General features: G+C 47.0%; 1 protein-coding gene across 1 annotated transcript in view; it reads right to left on the bottom strand.

Moving 5' to 3' along the window:
* The window catches only part of agrn (agrin), a gene marked incomplete at its 5' end in the record, with an annotated part of 139563 nt that overhangs the window by 91248 nt on the left and 27681 nt on the right, over positions 1 to 20634 (bottom strand). Inside the window, one exon of the mRNA XM_079176891.1 lies at positions 6839 to 7117. Coding sequence (XP_079033017.1) covers positions 6839 to 7117 — 279 coding nt within the window. The remainder of the gene's footprint in view (positions 1 to 6838; positions 7118 to 20634) is intronic.

Genomic DNA, 20634 nt, shown 5'->3' with positions numbered 1-20634 from the left:
GTGGAGGTCAAGGAGGAATAAAGCAGGCTGGCTTTCATCTCCGACTCGCTCCAGCTCGGCTCCAGAACGAGGCTTTCGCTTGCAGGAGATTTCCTAAAAGCTTCCCTCCCTGCCAGCCTTGGGCCCTACGAGGGGATAAATCAGGGCTTTAACTGGCACCGGCCCAGACACCTTAACAACCAGCCGCACCAGCACCAGACAAAAGACAAAGAGAGCAACTGGGGTAACAAGCTCAGGTCAGAGACGGCATTAGCTTCTCTGGGGTGGGGGGGGGGGGGAATGAAGAAGGTGAGAGAAACACGACGACAAACCGTCTCAGCAAGGTGTCGGTCCACCACACCTTCACAGATGTGTGGATATGATGAGCTGTCTCACATGTTTCTCCAAAGTGTCACACAGGTGTTGTATTGGTGCTGTGATTCACATCATTTCCGTACTCATGAAAACATTCAATGTGTGTGTGTGTGTGTGCCGGGGACGAAATCTCATTTATTCAGGTGTTCCTTTAACTTGCCAGCATCTAAATCCAGCAGGTTAGTTTAAAATAACACATTCGATACGGCAAAACAGCGCCGCGGCGTGTTCTGCAAAAGCAAGCGCAAAAAACGGATATTCACTATGGTTAAATTGTGTATATCTGCAAATATATCCCAACAGAGGACTCACGGATAAGGACCAATGTGCTTTTGGCGAAGACATTTATTTAGTCGGAAAGGTAATTGTTGCCGGGATTACGTTTACTTTGACACCAGAGACTTTACAAACATTAACCAGGTGCTTTGAGTTCTCAAAGCATAATCATGAAAATGTTAATCATGCTTTAGTTGCCAGGGGTGGATATTGGAGGGGGAAGAAAATCTAAATCCAATAAACGTTTTACAGATTTGTTTAATATAAATATTCCCTCATTACGGTGATAGAAAATGAAATCTCGGCGGTATTGTGTGGCTGCTACCAAAACGTATTTGCGAGCGCGAGACAGTTGTATACGAGACGGGTTCGAGCCTTTCAAGTAATAAATACAGAAAACGAATGCGACGGCATCAAATCTCTGAACGGCGCTGAATTCTGCCCGTGAAGCCGCACCGCGTACTTTGTGTTGAAGACGGAGAGGTTCACATCCGCCCCGCATTGGGTCTGATTGCGCGCAGTATGTTAGAGCAGACAGAGCAGCAGGTGTGGTGCGCTGATGCCTTTCTCCTTTCACTGCGGAGGACACAAGAGTGTGTCGGTGCTGGAGAGATAAAGCACAGAGAGAGAGAGGGGGAGAGAGAGAGAGAGAGAGAGAGAGAGAGAGAGAGAGAGAGAGAGAGAGACTGATAGAGGAGGAGGCAGCGGGCCGCGCTTATGGCCAACTCTCGAGAACACACACACAAAATCAATCTCCATTGATCACTCTCTCGAACCCCAGTCACCTCCACCACACACCACTTCTTTATTTATTTTTTGCATTACTTGTTGCCCTCCTCCAAGAAGAAAAAGAAAAGAATGAAAAGTCCATGTTCCACTAGAGTGGCCACACAAGATGAGTTCTGCAGCACTTCTGTGGCTCTCTCTCTCTCTCTCTGGGAGAGGGAGTGTATTTACCACTCCGCTCTCAAGTCCAATATTAGGAGAGCCAACACGGTGCACGCTCCCCAGTCGACTGCGCGCGCACACACACACACACACACACACACACACACACACACACACACACACACACACACACACACACACACACACACACACACACACACACACACACACACACACACACACACACACACACACACACACACACGTCGCTTGTCTCTGCTGGCTGGTTCTCTCTCTCTCTGCCTCAGAGTTCTTTCTTTTCTGAACTGACTGCTTCTTCTTCTTCTTCTTCTTCTTCTTCTCGTGTTGTTGGGGACTCCTGCTGGGCCAATTGGAACGCGGCTTCTCCTTTTCATTTTCGAATGCATCGGAGGCTATTATCTGCTCGCCGACTGCGCTCTCGACCGTCAAGAGATGTAACCCCGCCCATCGTAAAGCATCCATCTGGAACAATAGGAGGATAATGAGGAAGCTGGCGTCGAGCTGGTCCTGGACCATTAAGGGCCAGGTTATGTGGATATTAGAGCGGAGCGCCGGGGCGACTAAGTGCCCACGCCTCAACGACGCGTGGGTCGTTCCGTCCCGCCCTCAGAAGGGGAGTTACACCGTTACCACGGCACTTAAATGTTGTAATAGCCAGTTCAACGTTATGAGTGAAGAGCTAATGGCATGGAGGTTAAAAGGGGATTTGTTTTTTTACTCTGTTATGCCAAACTGAGCTAAGCTGAACCGTGGGAGTGGGAATGTATATGGGCACCTGCCGGCGGGGGAGGGACTGGGATCACGGTGACATTGCTACAGCGGTAAGCCCCCCCTTGCACAGGAAAAAAGGGAAGTGAAGTTGGAGACAGTTCAGGGAGTTGGTCCGTAAACTGGGAAGGATTGATGCCAGTTTGGTCGCTAACATTACTGTTTACCTTCCGTTTCTCTTTTCGAAATACGTTAGGTGAGAGACGGCATGACGGCGCACGCTTTGTGCTTCAACGCAAAGTTGGCAAATGCCAATCCCAAATCACAAGAATTACCATGGTGAATACAATGGTATTACCAATAGGAACAATGGCAAACAACAACACTTGATCTCCACCAAATTCCAAATGTGGCGCCCTTCCGCAGAGTTTCATCGGTCCTGTAGTTTTTCCGTAATTTCCCGCTGTCAAAAAGACAAACCAACCAAAAACATAACCTCCTTGGAGAAGGTAACCAGAATGAGGTTGTATTAAGCTACAATTTTCCATAAGAATGTGCGGATAGAGAAGGACATTAAAGATGTATGTAACATTACAGAGCTGAGTAACATGTGGCCGCAAGTGGCCCAGCCTCAGACTCGTACGTAGTGATAACAACACGCTCCATACAGCTCCGGTCCCTTTTTAAAAATAAATAAGGGGATCATCTGCCATGGTTGCACTCCTGAGTGCCAGATAAGACTCCCGAGTTTGATTTGAATTGAACACGGCGGCTTCTACCCCAATGAGAACCCACCATTCAAATCGAATGAGTCAAACGAGGCTCCGCACGAAAAGCACCGATCCAACCGCCCACACTATTCTTAAAGTTAAAAAGCTCTCTCATTCTCTCAGCTCCTTCTCCTCGCGCCGTCTCCCGCTTTGCCTCCTTCCCATGTTTACCTCTCTCTCTCTCTCTCTCTCTCTCTCTCTCTCTCTTCCGCCATCAGCCCTGACAACTCCATGATCTCAGCCAGACTGACCTGTCCACACCCTTTGTACCGGGCTGAATTTATTGGAGGCAGAAAGAGAATGAGAACCTGTCACTCTGCTTCCCCTGACCTCTTAACACCCTCTTTCTCTTTCACACACACACACACACACACACACACACACACACGCATGCACGTATACCACCCTACACTCTGGTACCTTTCACCACTACATACAAATAGCCTTCAATTCAGCCGTACAACCTGATGAATCTCAAAAGCAAAGCTTTCAACCTGGCTGAATGATTCATCCTGCTACATTCATTAAATCCTTTTCGATTCTTAGGTCGGCCGGCTGGCCTACCTACATATGGCAGCGAGGTAAGTGTTCACGTTGTGTGCAGCATCACTAAAATTCCATCTCCGTTTAATAAAACGGTTTCGACTTTTAAGGTCAGCTGGCAGCTTTTTCGACATACGGAGTCGCGTGTGGTCCTGTGAGATCGACCAATGAAAGGAGTGCGTTTCACCTGCGTGAATGCCGTTTTAAAACCTCCTCGAGTGTACTCGGCCACAACAAAGCGTTCCACTCACCACCGTTTTTTTCACAGCAGTTACCATTTTTGCCCAAAGATTAATCACAGAAAAGATTTGAGGCCTTCCCAGATCAATGCGCCTACATCATGTCATGGTGGAGTCTGCACTGGAACGGTAAGTATTTAGGCCTGACGTCGAGTCTAAATGGCCGTCATTGATTTGGTGATCAAGTGGGAGACTTTTGAGGGACTTGCAAGGTCATGTGACCAACAGGGGTAGCCAAGCTAGCGCTAACGCTAGCCAGGCAATCTGCCCAAGACTTTATTACAATGTTATTTCATGTCTGTGGGTTTGACAATGTTACCTCATGAGGTTTTATATTAAATTAATTATTAGATATTTTTTGGTAAACGTGCTGTATGGATCCTTAAATGTTATTGTAATAATCTGATTAAATGTGTTATGTTTGCTTGGATAATCATGAAGGATATAAACTCATATTTTGGTTGTTTTTTTCTCTTTCATAATTGCTTCTTTGAACATTTGTGCATTGATGCATTACAGATCATAATATTTGGGTATTGCGTTAAACTAAATGGAGGTGAAAGTATGAACAACACAGCAGGTTGGTAAATAAGCTTTACTGTATTCTCCCTTTTGTTTAACAAATCTTTCAAAGGCAGTTGTGCAGATTGAATATTTTCCCGTCAGACTTCTTACTTAAAAACATCCAGACCACACACGTGGTACGAATAAATGACATGAAAATACGAATATTATACGTCAAGGGCTTTTTTTTGGGAAAGGTAAAAAGGGAGTGGATTTGGTCTGCGCTGCATTTGTCAACGTTGAAAGCAGTGATAAAGTTTGCCGTCTTGGATTGGACTAAGGAGCCTCCTTGATGTTTCTTGAATACATAATAGGCGCAATTCAACCCGTTCCGTACAAAACGTGATAAATGCCTGATAAATGCCTTTATCGATGCCTTTATTTGCTGTGCGAAAGCCCAAAAGAACAACGCTTTTTTTTGCTGTGTAATACTTGCATTCAGTGTGAAAGTATTTGTGACAAAAACAGCAGAATATACTGACGAGCAAAGTAATCGCACAAAGAAAAAAAACAGCCCTGGTGTGTAAAGGCCTTTCCACTCCCAAAGAACTCTGTGTTCTTTGAAAAGCAGTCAAAGTCAAGGGTTACATGAAAAAGTTGAGATATAAATTGCCTTACAATTAGCATCAATTACATAGGGCTATTAAAAAAAAAAAGAACACTCGCGGTGCTCCGGATGAGACATTATAAAAGAGAAAGCCTCTGTCCTGCTGGTGAGCATGTTGTTATTATCAGCAATACTATCATTAGTGTGATCATTATTATCATGTTTTACTTTGGGCTTGTTTTTTTTCCCCGTGACTGCCTGCTGTTGTTGCCCGTGGTAATTATGGTGGTTCTGATGGCCTAAACCCTCCATAAACCATCATTACAGCACTCGCACAGCTTTCTCTCCCTGGATTCCATCTAGCCCTGTACTCTGTTCACCTATTCACTCACTCAATCCCTCGCTCACTTGCTCTTGCGTCCCCCTCGTACACTAAATGTTTCATATCTCATTTCTCTCTCAACATAATTTCCTTCCATCCTTCTCCAGATGCTTCTCTGCTGTCTCTGTCCCCCCCCCTCCCCCTGTCCTCGCTCTGTCCTTTACATCTCTTTATTTCCTCTCCGCCAGTGGTGAGCCAGTCAGCGAGCTTGTTATTAGTGCCGGGTCCGAGCCGGCACTGTAATCAGACCCCTGGAATTAGCGGCGGGTCCACACTGGCGGGCGGAGCACGACGCTGACAAAACACTGTGGTTATTACTGAGGCTGCTGCTTTTGGCAGGAATCCGCTCCCCCCCCCCCCCCTTGGAGCCCTGGATCTTGATGGGCTCTGCTAAAGAGAAGCAATGAGAGCTACAGCAGGAGTTTAGGCATCCGCCAGGGGCCAGGGGATAAAACGCACACTGGATGGCTACCAATGGGAGCGATGCGTGGCACACTTTTTTCTGCTTGTTAGGGCGGCGCTTAAGCACCGGGAGCGCAGCCATGTTGGAAAGACAAAAGGTTGGACGTAATGGGGAATGTGTTTTATTATTGGGGGATGAAGATAGGAAGGCAAAGCCTGTTGTGTCAGCACGGGGTGTAATAGGAGTCCCTTTACTTGACAATAACACGCAATTTAGTGTCACTCAGAGACCTTTGTGTTTCAATCAATTAACCGCGCTGGTTTTCTGTCCCAAAGATCAAAACACACCAAGTCCCGCGTCCATCACTTCAACCCCCCCTCCCCCCCTTACATTCGCCGCGCTTGAAGCGGTTTATTCACCTATATTTCACGGCATTGAAATTCAACTCTCACAGCGGCTTAATGGAAAGTGTCAGTCTCGGGTCAGATTGCTTTCTGTTAATGCTTTAGATTCAGTGAACTTTCTCGGATTCACCTTTTCTGGATCAAAGGCAGCAATTTGATGTCTCAAAATGTCCAAATCCCTGTATATACCAACGGTAAAACCTAAAAAAAAACACACACACACACACACACACACACACACACACACACTAACATAAATATAATATGATAGCCGCGCTGCTGTGGTCGTGCTTGGTAGCAGGGATCGACCACGGCCGACCCGTGACCGTCTCCTCAACTTAGATGTGCTCTCAGCAGCTAAACTCATGTGTGTCTGTGCTGGAGAGAAACATCTCTGTGTTCAGCTTTCAGTACTTTTACAGCTTCTACCTGGATCTCCGCTGCTGTGTTCCTGTTTGTACTTCAACACATCAGCCTTATTTTACTGACTGCTGATCGCTTTCAGGCGTGTTGGAGCTGTGTGTTATTGTTCATACAAACTGAACCTTTCCTGCTGGTCCTGCTTGGCGTTCCAAGCTGGATGCTTTTATTGTGAGGAAGTTATGGGAAATGCGTCACCAAGTTAGCAGAGTTTGCTCAATAAATTCTATGGAAATAAACCCATTTTTTGTCTCCCAAGGAGCGGGTGGTGGGTCGCTAGGCGGGCGGTGGTACTTACAGCAGGGCCCCTTGCGCAGAACCTTGATGCGTCTCTGTGTGTTGCACTGGGCTTTCTCCAGCTCGCACTCGTTGGAGTAGGTGGAGGAATCCGAGCCGCACACAGGCGCCACCAAGGACGGACAGTCCACTCTCTTGCAAACACACTCGGCTTTGATCGGGTCGGCCTGGTCCCGCTCACATACAGCGCTGAAGCCACACAGCATCCCTCTGCAGCCTGCCAGAATCAGGAAGGAAGAAAGAAGGGAAAAAAAAGGTGTTAGGATTGATACCGGAACATCTGATCAAATGAGCACGTTGCTTTTTGTTCAGTTCACGTGCTCAGTTTTCACGAATGACTGCAAAGAAAGTTTATGTTTAAACATCAGGCGGATTAAGCTCAATGTGCGTCTTTGTGCGGAACTCTACACAGTTTAGCAACAAAAAATGCATGAGGGATTAAATGTGATCCTGGCGTAAAGCAAACAGATGCTCTCAATTCATTCAGGGGAGAATCTATCCGCCCATGCAGAGCGAGCACAGTGTGTTGTTGGGCGTGCTGAGCCTACTGCAGAAATTGGAAAAGCTTAAATGTAAAAAAAAAAAAAACTAAACTAAAAAGTCAGCAACAACATTAAAATCAATCCACAGACAGCAGTCTGGCGGACGCCTTTGAAAACGCTCTTTGAAAACACCGGCGATCCGCCGTCCAGGAAAACGTGGAGCGACGGCAACAAAGCAGACGAACCAAGGTTAGCCAACCGCTGCAAGGCTGCACGAGTCAAGCAGCAACAACTCTCAGGACTTCTGAAGCTCAAGTCCCCGCTGACTCCACTCGCTCCGATCGAGTGAGAACCTGCCGACTGTAAAGTGTGTCGGAAGCCGCTGAACACGCGGAGCAGACAGGGGAGGACCCGTGTGCGCACACAACATCAACTTAGAGAGCAATTCGCCCGCGTTGTGGCACCCCCCAGCTGCCGTGGCTCTGTGCCCAGTGAGAGGGCTGTTGGGCAGCCAGCTGGCGTGACGTCCTCGCCTCAGTGTTAAAAGAGATGGCAGGCTCTCACAGGTAGCAAACCTGATTGGAAATCAATGGACGAAAGCACATGAAAATCCACTTTAAAAAAAAAAAAGGATGGAGGGGCGAACTACCAGTGTCAATGCTGGGGATATGCATGTCCCACATTCTCACACACACACACACACACACACACACACACACACACACACACACACACACACACACACACACACAGCTATTTCTTATCAGTGGCTCCCAGGCAAAGACTAAATGCAAGGCTGCATGTCCACTCGGACTCGCTGGCAGGTGGCTTTTTGCGGTACTGAATGTCTGATAGACATGTACACACATGAAACTCCTTGTGTGCAGCATGGACAACTGGTCCAGCATCTGCCCAAGGCATCTCATTTGGTGTCTCTCCTCACACCGAAGCACTGTGTGTGTGTGTGTGTGTGTGTGTGTGTGTGTGTGTGTGTGTGTGTGTGTGTGTGTGTGTGTGTGTGTGTGTGTGTGCGCGGAGTGACAAGCGAGGAGGCTGTTTTTGACTTGCCTACTGTTCCCCCGTGGGAGAGCGCCTGACAGCTACCTGAGCTCACTCTCTTTTGTACCAGGGGAAATGGAAGGGTGTGTGTGTGTGTGTGTGTGTGTGTGTGTGTGTGAGAAGCTATCCATGAATGCATCTGTATTCCTGACAGCATGTGTGTATCTAAGAGGTGTAGGCATTAGGTGTCTCTCACACACACACACACACACACAGCCAGGTGCTAGCATGAAGGCCTTGTCACGACCGGCCCGCTGCTCTGCCATCACTTCCCACCGTGCGCTGCGCGTGCGTCGGCGTCAGCGTGCACGCGAGCGTCAGCGTGTGTCTCGGAGGCGAAGCCATGCGAGCAGAGCGGCAAGAGGAGAAATTCAATCGAACTGTGTCAGATGTGTACAAGAGCGAGGGAGGGTGTCTGATAGCATGTCAGGAAAAAATAATAAAAAAAACCCACAAGAGACAGAGGTTGCGGGTGTCCGAACATCAATCTCCATGTGGTTTAAAGGTATCAGCCGTGTTTCTTAACAATATATAGGTAGCACCGGTAATAAAGCAAATAAGATTACCGTTGTCATTGACAAAATACACATTGTAAACAGTGAACACACCACCTGGAGAGGAGCAGAATCATGTATGCCAGCAGTGGTTTGTAACCAGATCTCTACTGCAGTGTTTTCCTAAGAGAAAATCTCACTCTAGCCTCGAGCTTAGCTGACTGACAAAAGGCCGACACCAGAGCTGAGGGCTCTGTCAAAGTGAAGGTTTCAAGAGCAGGCGTCGGTCAGAGGGTACAAACTGCATACTTATGCACTAGGAGTTCTTTCCGGGGGGAAATCCTCCCGATAGGCTACCCGAGAAAAAGTTTCCGATTTCCTAGGGAAAACCTGTGGCAGTCAATATGAACAAGTGCAGACACACTAACAAAAATGGCGAGGAGGATCCGGAGGACATGTCCTGGATGCCAATGCAAGGCTTTTCCCAAAGCGTTCACACACTCTGGCGATGTGTGTTTAGGCACTAAAGTAAAAAAGCATTTACACATCTACTGCAGAGGTGCTTCAGCAGACTTCTGGCTCTTTGCCTTTGTTACACACACGGGTCCTTATCTTGTCCAGTGTAGGTGATGTTGATGTGATTTAAGTTAGTGGTTCTTTGGTAGAATTTATGGCTAGTTGATTTTAGAATGGAGGCAGTAAGGCAGCATAGTCGCTAAGCTAGGAAAAGGCTAGCATAAATGCTAAATGGTGTATTTATTATAATGAATGGTGTGTCCAAACATGGTGCCGGACTCATTCCAATGAAAGCCACATCTTTCACAAACCCGCGCATACAACAAAAACATTTCCCCCGCTTCCTTGTATCGCATTAGCATTAGCATTAGCATTAGAATTAGCATTAGCGCGTTTTCTCCAGCTGCCACCTAGCAAACTGCTCGTACATATAAATAGCATAGAAAGCGTGGTTGCTATTGAAAATACAATTACTCTGATATTGATGGTGTGGACAAAATATTGGAGACACAGCAAAGTACAGCTTCCAAAATGACCACAAAGTTGCATCAACCCCTCTCTTAAACAGTCTCCACAGAACAGAGTGAGCTTCATGAAGGCAGGATTCATTGCGGGTCCAACGAGCAAGACGGCATTCCCTAGTTGTACCTAATAAAATGGCATCTGAGTGTATGTCCGACCTCAAGGCTCAAGTTTCAATATATGTAATTCGTTTCACAGCCGTTGCTTTTGCGATAAATGCTCTCGGCCAGAGGTTTTTCTGGGTCCCATGGCCTCGTCTTAGAGCCTCCTACACTTCAAACAATCCCAATGAACCAGTAACGATCAGGGATTTCATATGGGGATTAGCATCTATTGGACTACATTGTTCCCCTAAGTGGTGATTGTCCCTGAAAGGATTACCTTTTTAAGGGAGCGCTCCAGCATTGAGTTTGAGTTTAGTTTCCATTTTAATTATTTATTTATATATTAAGTGTCTAAAATTTGAAAGGTAGTCCAAATAAAAAAACAGGCCTTGACTCTATATACGATATCAAATTAAAAGCTTTACCCACATAATGCTAGCATACCAAACGTCCATACAGATGTTTCCAGATAACAGATGTGCTTATAATGAGAACCACTATGCTGTGCCACTGGGACTAATGGGTATGACCTTTGGAGATTATTTTCTCTCACTTGAGTAGTGAAAGTAGTTTGGGTGTGTACAGTGTGTGTATGTGTGTGTGTGTGTGTGTGTGTGTGTGTGTGTGTGTGTATACAGAGTCTACTCTGCTGGTGAGTCCAAGCAAGAAAGTAGCTTCCAGCTGAGTTGATATGATGATTTGTAAAAAAAAAAAAAAAAGAGTAAATAATGCCTTTTCTTAATGGCTGGCTGCACAACCTGTTTTTATACTGCGCTCACTAGTGACTCCATCAGGATGAGAGTTAAAACTACATTTCAACAGTTTTACCGTTTGGTTGTCTTGAAAGCTTTGCAATGTCTTTTTGAGTGCAATGAGTGTGTGTACACATGTGCCCGCAGTCCATGTAAGTGTGTAAGGTAATCTCCCTCCAGCCCAGCAGCGTTAAAAGCTTCACAACCATGCTTCTTTTTTTTTTTATATTCGCAGCGTAGGAAGAAAATCCCATCGGGGAGAAAAGACAGCATGTCCAGTTTTGCGCTTTGTCAAGGCAAACGTCGTGCACAGCAGGTAACACTTCATCCCCAGTCCGGACGGCGCGGCCATTAACGATGACATGGTGTTGGAGCCTTGTCAATGTTCAATGCGTCAGTGGGTTGTCAAAGGAAAGGGTTTGCGCTGTACAACAAAAAACAAGAAAGAAAGTCTGGCATAGTTCACCGGTTGGCAATCTTCCACCAATCCCATTGCCAGTTGTGACGCTTCAGGATTCAGTGCGCGACTAAGATGATGTGCATACCTGTTCATTTCTTAGGTGGATCAAAGCACGCGTGCTACATTCTGTAGTGACCGTTTCACAGCAACACAGATCAAGTGCTCTCAAATTCAATCCCAGTTTTATAACAGTATTGCGCATGACATTTTGTCCTAGTCGCTTGCTTTTCAACACAGATTGACACGGACACAGATTCAACAAATATGCCCCCCAAAACCAGCAGTTCCTATTACTTTGAGATTGTTTCTACGCTGTGAGGAGAACGTCCCAGCAGCCTGTGTTTGCGCCCGAAACGCTCTATCAGTTTCATTGTTTTGCTGCCTTGTTGCGTTTACCTCAAACAAAGTGAGAAAGCGAGAAATGGACTGTTGCAGCGACACATGAACGCATTCAGACCCAATAAGGCCTGACAGAATCGCCGTGACACACTCAAAATGGCTACTTTATGGAAGGAGCGCTATTCTCTGGCGAGGGGACTAGGAGGGGACGGGGAGGGGACGGGGGAGGCGGCTGTCACATTTTTGAATTATTTCACAGCAGTCCAGTGCGCTGGACGGTAAAAGGAGCTGAGGATGGGGGGAAAAAAAGAGGGAAAGGAAAGGTGCGCATGAATAATTAATAGTCCCTGAACTTTACACGGGTGACAAGAATAGCGGCTGAAATATCGGCACGGCGCTCAAATGGCAAACGTGTTGAATAACCCGTTCAGGTGAAGCCAATTGTGCCGTGATGAGATTTAACTCTGCAAACGAGGGGTACAACTAGTGACTGCTCCTGGCTGTCAGGGAATCAGGGAACGGAAGTTGATGGAGGGAGACACAGCTCGGTGGCACGGAAGCGACATCGCATCAATGTTGAATGAGTCTAAATTCATTACGCTCTAGCACTCCTGAGGGACATCTTCCACTTACTTCCTAATAAAGGGAGCCTTTCTTTTCAGCTGATGCTAAGTAATACAGATGTGCTCCTCGGCCCGGCTGGCTTTTAACAGTCCTCTCCTCCCTCTGTCTCTCTCTCTCTCTCTCTCTCCATCTCTCCATGAGAGGGCTTTAGACTCTCTATAAATGTCCTTTTGCAGTAAGGGGACTGGTTGCTATGGGAACAGCCAGTGATGCAACCGGCACAGAGCAGCCTTGCCTCATCGGGTCGGAAGCGGAATGGAAACTTCCCGTCGTGCACACAGGTGGTTTAGATATGTAAACACACACACACACCTGTGCAACTTCTGTATGGATCCACTGCCCCCCCCCCCATATACTGTATACGTCAAGCAGTTTTCATTTGCTATGACTGTGAAGTTATCACCATCACTTTCTGTCTGCTAAACGCTTTGGGGTGAGAATCTCATTTTGAAAATCTAATTGTCTCATGATGGCAGCACTGAGGCTTCAGTTGGTGTGGAGGTGTGGAGAGCAGCCATATCTCAGTGTGGTATTGATTAACAGTTCAGCAACAGTCCAGAAGCCATTGTTAAAAAAACAAAACAAAAATCATAATTAAGGAATAAACCCAACGGTGGGCAGCAGTTATAAATGGTAAAATATCTGAAGGTAAAAAGCAACCTACAAGGCTTCTATTGATCTCTGGTTAGTGGTCCTCAGGGGACCAATGCAGTCAATCATCGATCCTGCTATCCTACAACGCCCAGCGTGGAATAAAGACAACATCTGCACACAAAGCAACACCCCCACCGTACAGGCTCAATACAAGAAGAATCGCTTCTTTAAACCAGTTAAGTGAAAAGAAAAAAAAGAGGGAGAATAGAGACTCTTTTAGAAGGAAACAACTTTTTTATTGTCCTGCTTTGTCAACCGCGGCGTTCCAACGGCAGAACGAACAAATCGACAAAAACAAACTGCAAGGAGCTTTTTTTGTTTTCTCCGTGGCTTTAGTCTGCACTTGGAGCCGGCCGCTAGCATGTCTTTGTGAATGTGGGGGACGGTGTACAGCATGTTCTAATTCCCCTCACATAAAGGACGGGCAATCAATTTCCCTCTCCTCCTGCTTCCTGAATGCAACACATGCCGCTCGTACAGCTGAGTGCCTGGGCCCTGACCCGGCTAACGCGCGGGATGAACGCATTTACCAAAAGGGGCAGACTCTCCTCGCCGTGCGCAGTTCAGGCTGTGCCTTCTCTTAGAGAGAGAGAGAGTCAAGATGCGGGGGAGGGTTGTGGAGCTCTAGGAGCTTTTATTAAAGTAATACAGGATGAGAAAAAGAAAGAAAAAAAAAAGGTGAGGGGAGGTTAAAGCGAAATATGAGAGGGCGAGGGACAATACCTACAATTCACATCCCTCCCACTTTAAAAACTTGTGTGCCTCGTACATTGAGGCGTGATGGAATCCTCACCAGCTGCAAATACTCTGAAGATGGTGGCGTATTTGACGCAGAGACAATTTCCCTTATAGGTCCTTTAAAAAAAAGGAAGCACCAAATGTGCACCCACTGTGTGTCTTCTTAAAACAGCACGGTTGGTTGTGTTCAATGCCCATATTTACATCTGTTTTAAAATCAATAGGTCACCATTTAAATATATCAGCCTTTGGATCTTTAGATATTGACTTTGTTGCTCAGTCCCCTCAGCTGCTGCTGCTGCTCTGAGGTTTTGTCGTTGCTATTTCTAGTCTCCCTTGGCTATGGGTACTTTTTTTATTTTAATGAAGTCCCGATGGCATTAGGTGTAAACATCCAAAAAAACAAACCACACACACACAGAAGCAACAGTGAGCGCACGCAAATATGTACTCCGCAGGTTCATTTTGCTTTTGTTTTCAGGAAGTTCAGTTGCTCTGTAGGTATGCCAGCAGTGTTAAGCTTTGTTTATCCTCCTCCTTATAGTCTCCGACTATTTATGCTCAACACTTTTTGTTGCAGTATTCTCCGGAACGCCAGAGGGCGAGCAAACAAAATGTAGTGTGAAGAAGCAAGAAGACGATTAGTGTTACCGGCAAAAAAACGCCAGCAGACCTTGTTGAGAGAAGATCCAAAATACATTTCAAAACCCAGGCATGGTTTGGGAGCGTGATCGGCCTGCGACGCGACCCTAATGAATTGTGTTCACAATGGGTTCGGCATGCTGTGATTTATTGGTAATCGTTTTAATTCAGCCAGGAAGACGTGTTCTCCTTTCCCAAGTATGGGATCAATAAATCTAAGTCTCAATCTAAATGAGGGTTATGATTAGTTGTGGCTCATATAGAATTCTGCAGTGCAATTAACCAGCATCTGACCGCGCCGATCACTCTCTTCCACCCGTTTCTCGCTTATTCACACTTTTATCTTTTAGGTGTTTAGAATACGGCAGGTGTTGGGTCTCCATTAATCAGGCCTGAAATATGACAGCTTTTGACAGTTAGAACATCTGCCTAATCACGCTTGTTATGGAAGAAAAATACATGAAGGGTAATAGAGGGGGAAATAAACACAACTTGGCTGTTTGTCTTTATCAGGCAGGGACAAGAAGCAAGGAAACAAAGGAAGGTAGAGGCAAAGACGGAGTGAGGATGAAGAAGTGAAGGTGATCGACTCGATCGTAGTGCCTTGCTGTTCCTAATGAGTCACATGGGGGGGGGGGTGGCACCAAGCTGCGTGTGGGTGATGAACAAACTTTTTAGCTTTGCAGTGTTTCTGTTGTTTTAGTTCTTTTTTTCCCCCCAGTTCTCTCTTCCCCCAGCTTGCCTCGGCCCCAATCGTATCAATAATGGAGGCGCTGGTGACAGAGCCCTATTCTGTCACCTCACATCTTCTCCACAAGCTCAACAGCAGGCAGCCAGAGATGCTCCCCGAGAACAGATTACCGCTGGTCTGCAATATACATGAAGAGAAGCAGCATGGCTGCCGGGGCGCTTCCTGAATTCAATTATTCAGCTAAGCCAGCATTGTAAGGAGAGGAGCCCTCTTTTGTTCACGTCTGCGAGCTCGTCGTCTGAGCCTACCGTCACCTCCCAGAGACCTGGGATGGACTCTGAGCACAAAGACTTGGTTTTTTTTTCCTATAATGCACACATGCACACACACTTGCCAATTGCAAATATAGGCTATTGTGTGGGAAGTGTGAGGGACGGTTTCTCACAAAGAACGACGTCAGCGCAGAACGTGAGCGGAAATGGACCACGAAGGACCCCATGCCAGCACGTTGAGGCATGTAACACGCGGGCGTTACGCCGAAGTGCCGAGAGCCAGCGTCGCCTCGGCTTCTCCGCGCCCCCGCACTCCACTTCCTTTCGCTCCATCTCTCGTCAGCCGAGTGTTTCATCAGCGTTGCATTCCCTCTAACTTCATCCATTAAAAAGGAGTGAGGAGGAGCAGCGGAGGTTAAAAGCTTGCCTCTCTGTCACCGCTGCCACAGCTTGGGAGTTTCAGACACATACTCCCTGCTTCATTCCCAGGACAAACACACTCTGGTTCTATGGAGAAAACTAGGCGGCGTGGCCGACGTTGCACAGGGCCAGTCGGTGTCACCTCGTAAAGCCAAAGAGACGTACCTTAGGAGGGATAGTGCAACCCATCCCAGAGGTTATCAGCCAAAAAGGTTAAGGGTCGCAAGTTTTTAACGTTTTTTTATAAGATCGGGTTGCTAAAAAGTTGTGTTCGCCCAGGATGTGCTTTTCTATGAGAGGTCAAATCTAGATCTACGAGCGTTGTTCCTGGCTTCATGTCGGTATGATTATGTGAGGCTGCCTCAGACCTTCTTTCTCACAGCAAACACTTCGTAACAGAGTTATAGAGGTGTCATTTCTTATATTTTATTTCTTTGTGTCTAAAACAGCAGCTGTTTTTTTTTTCTTCCTCGTGCAGTTCAGACAGCTCTATGTGGGTGTTAACCATCATAACTGCATCCATAGCTCGGGGCTCCGGACGATCCCGACAGTGTAAGTGGCTGTTAAGAAAGCCGATCGAGGGAAACGGATTGGAGCGGCTAAGTTGGCTCTCCGTGCTTCAATCAATAAGTGTGTATTTTAGCTTAACATTGGGAAATTACGGTTGAACTACAAATCAATGCTGGACGATGAGGTGCAGCGCAGTATCCCGAAGGAACGCACTTAATGTCCCCCCCCCAAATGGTGCCAAAGAGCCAGAGAAACTACTGTTATGAGATTTCTCTTCTGCATTCACGCGTTCTGGGGAAGGGTTGGTGCTTTCAGATGGTAAATACTACTCGAAGGGCTGATTTACTTTTATTTCCCTGAACTTCCCCAACAAGGAAATTATGTTTTTCATTGCAAATTTTACAGAAATGAACCTTTACAGTTTCATAAAATACACAGAACACAACTGCAATGTTCCTACTAGACGTTCAAATGTTCTTAATGCTTAAAAATACGAGCTCAATTTACTAGTTGAAGTGCTTGGCAATTTGACGATTTGAATCGTTGAATCGTTCTGCCAGTTATTCCCATGTGACCCGAATGCAATGTTTGCCGGTCGCTCCTGCCGGAGGCGGCTTCAAGCCGACGGCAGTTTCCCTTTAAAGTAAAGAGCTGGAGACGAAAACTGGGCCTCCACGCTGGCTCCAGGGTGCTCCGCTTTTTCTTTTTTTTTTTTCTCCAGGATTTTCTGGAGAGAGCCCAAGTCAGTGGCAGATGGCGGCAGGATGAGACTCAGAGACAACCTGGGGAGAGCTTGGAAGGCGAGCCAGGAAGCGGCAGCTCTCAAGTGCTGAGCTGGTCTGCACTGGATAAAAGGGAGGCGGCCTCCTCCATATGCTCCTCATTGCTGTGCCTAATCACAACGAGGTGCCCACAGACGCGCAGCCGTAGTCACTGGAGAGACCTCGGAAGAGTTGGAGAAGAATTTAGCAATTTTGCCCGGCGAAAGCGCATTGAATTGTGTTTAAAGCAGGAAAACGGAGCCAACTAGCCTTGTGCCAGTCGGTATTAGTGCAGCCATATGGGGGGGGGAGTGAAAATAGGACGGGGGGATCTTTCTTGATGTCTCCATTCAGAAGTGAATTTGAGATCCAGGAGGTAAAGGGTATTATCTTCCCCTTAAAGCCTATAGATTATTATTGATGTGGCCGGCTGAAAAGCTCCTGCAGGGAGAATCGAGCGCGGAGCTTCGCCCCATCGAGAGGAGTTGATGAAAGCGGCTCCTCGAGGGAGATGCCTGGGCCGACTGAGCCGTGGGTGCCCTAGTTTTGCACCCGTCCATAATGAACCCCACGAGCCTCCTGGCTCTAGTCGCTCTCCTGCCCAGAATAAGCACTCCATCATGCCCCTCCCCTCCTCCCTCCTGCACCTCCTTCCTCCCCCTCCTCCCATCTCGCTCCCCTCTCTGATCAATAGCCCTGACCTGTTGATCAATACGGCCATATACACCCCCCACCCCACTCCACCCCCCCAACCCCAGTGAACCAGAGAGAAAATAATAAGGCTGGGGCAGACTTGTAAATCGTGACCTCCCCTCTCTCTCTCTCTCTCTCGCTCTCTCTCTCGCTCTCTCTCTCTCTGCCTCCTCCTTGGTTTACTTCTTACTTGTGCGCCAGTCCAAATAGAGAGTAAAGAGGCGAATGGAGCCTCTCAGAGAGTGTCTGTATTTCAGAGGAGCCCGGCTCAATTTAAACCCTGTCACCATCGCTGTCCAACGGTCACCGGCTGTATAACTGCCTCTCCCTGTTAATAGCCGTGAAAGGTGAATGTAGCATATGATTGGGTTATTTTCACAAAATCAAAGTGCGGCATCGGCTGCCTATCCATCAAAACCCAAACTTTTACGCCTCGGAGGCCATAAGCTCTCTCTCACACACACACACACACACACACACACACACACACACACACACACTGAGTGTGGATGGGTAAATGATAGCCCCCGCCAGCCGCCGCTGTGGAATTAATTGCCAGTGACGTGAGTGTGAGTAGCACACACAGAAAAACTGCCACGCTTTTGCACAGTCCATGACCGTGTCGGGAGTCTCTCTGCGAGGGCTTTGTAATATTTTCTCAGGGAGAGGGAGGGAAGGAGGGAAAGGGGGAGAAAAATAAAAGAGGAGAGGGGTGCCGAGGATAAGTAGTATGGAGCTGACTGGAAGAGTGTTTAGCTCCACTCTGTTCATTTGTCTTCATTTCCTCTCTTTGGAACGCTTAGCCCATCCTGACCCACACCGCCGCGGCTACGCTACATAACAGCTGCGTGCGCGAAACCCACAACCACAGTACAAGCACGCATGCACACACACACACACACACACACACACACTCGCAAGCACTAACTGTATGCAGATTTCCACATATGCGTTAACGCTCACATGCAGAGCCAGGTGGTAACATCATACTGTGGGAACCAATGTGTGTGTGCCGGTTCATGTACGCCAGTAAAAGGAAGTGTGAGGCAACACCCACACACACACACACACACACACACACACACATCTCAGACATACACCAGGGCTGGAAGTTTATGAAATGGTTGGCAGGCTGGCAACCAGGCTCTTGGTTCCCGAAATCTGACAGAATGGTCACCATATTGTATTTGTCTATGATGGCATGATGATGGTTTTGTGTAATTATGCCCCATATTTTAGCCTTGACATTCTTTTTTTTTTTATCAAGAATGGATAACATCACAATGAAATCCTGTATGGTTCTCTCTCTCTCTCTCTCTCTCTCTCTCTCTCTCTCTCTCTCACTCTGTCTGTCACACATAGCTGCACATGGACAAAATTAAATAAAATATGATGAAATAAGACTAGCTTGTTATATTTAGATTCCACATTAGCAGAGGGAGTATATTTAGGAACAATCTCTGTCATTTCTCACTCGTGTCAGATAAGAGCCACTCTCTAATGTGGAGACGCAGAGTTATTCAGAGTGGTTTGGGTTTCTGCTCCAGAGCACAACCACCAGTGTTAAAGGCTAATTTAAAAAGCAAGTTGACATTAATTACTACAAAACCTGCAACAAAACCTTGTTCAACGGTACACTCTGTTCTTGTAGACAGGGAGGGTTAAATAAATAAAATGTAAAAGCTATTCTTTTTTCCCCCCGCTGCCTTTACCAAATACCAGTTTTTCAGGGCCGAACGGTGAAGATGTTCATCAGCAGCAGAGATGTATATAGGGGACATTAGAAGAAATAGCACGGGTAAGGAAGGAACTGATATAATGAAGAATACGCGCAATGCCAAGATGGAAAAAAAGGGAGGTACAAATGAATCGTTTTTTTGTTATTAAAAAAATCCCAAAGGGGTTCAATTCTAATTGCACGTGCTGTATTACGATTGGCTATGGACCTTGACCCTCCAAAAACATGATGCACTTATTCAGAACCAAATCCTCAATGGCAGACTGCATTGACAAACAGAAGCTGGTGGAACAGTGGCGAGTCCTTAAGGTGCACCTACTGAAGTGCCCGCCCCTTCAGAGTGTACGGCTTCCCCTCTGCTGCTAATTAACCCTTCTTCTCATTCGCCCGGGAACAAGATTCCACACCAAAGAGCAGAAGATGCATTTTTTTTTTTTCTTAGAAAACTGGTTGCCAACAGTGCCTGCCTGCCATCCGGCAAAACAATATGGTCGACGGCAATTTAGTTGCCCCGGGCAGCTGTTCGTGCCGAGCCCCGCGCATATTTCGCCTGGTTCCTTCCCTGCATTCCCCGATGCCTCTGAATGTGGCTTGGCATGCCTGCGCTCATCAAATGACAACACATTCCACTCTCACTGCATATTTTCTCTGTGGCTAACAACCGGGAGGGCCCGGACACTACCGTGCACTGAGGCTGATTCAACAAGACGTGCTTGTTTCTCTCGAGGTGGAGGGATGGCACCTGTGCTCGTTATAAATTAGCCTTTACTTTGAAAGGCGGGGGCGGTAACGAGCGAGCGGGAGACGGAGAGAGTGGAAAATATGGCAAGACGAGGCGAGGAGGGGAAACCTGCGCACGCGGCAAAACGGCCTCCGTGACACCAATCACGTCCGTCCGTTCGAACGCCAACGAGCACACATGAGAGGAAAGAAAGAAGGGGAAAAAAAACGCATTACCGAAAGCTTCATTAGGTCAATTCACTTTTCCATTCATTGTACTGTACGGGCTAAAGGACAAAGGGAGCATGGACTGTGCCGGTCTTTAATGAAGCTCCTCTCTGAGGTGTCGTAACACCGGAGGGTGGAGGAGACTTTGCCTAATGATATCATTAAGGACACAGAGGCATTGGACATGTGTGTGTGTGTGTGTGTGTGTGTGGAGGCTGTCTGGTTCACTGTTGCCCGTAGTAATGGAATAAGATCCACTATCTGTTCTTAACAGCCCCGTGACATCAGGTCCTGTGTCCCTTTATATTGATTGATTCCTTTCGCTTTAGTTCGTCCGCCCTCTGGGGATGTCAGAGGTCAAGCCGGGTGACTGGTGAG

This window comes from Pholis gunnellus (assembly GCF_910591455.1).
Source record: "Pholis gunnellus genome assembly, chromosome: 2".
NCBI classification, from domain to species: Eukaryota; Metazoa; Chordata; class Actinopteri; order Perciformes; family Pholidae; genus Pholis; species Pholis gunnellus.
Note: the sequence above shows the minus strand (reverse complement) of the source record. Positions and strands in the feature narration are given on the sequence as shown.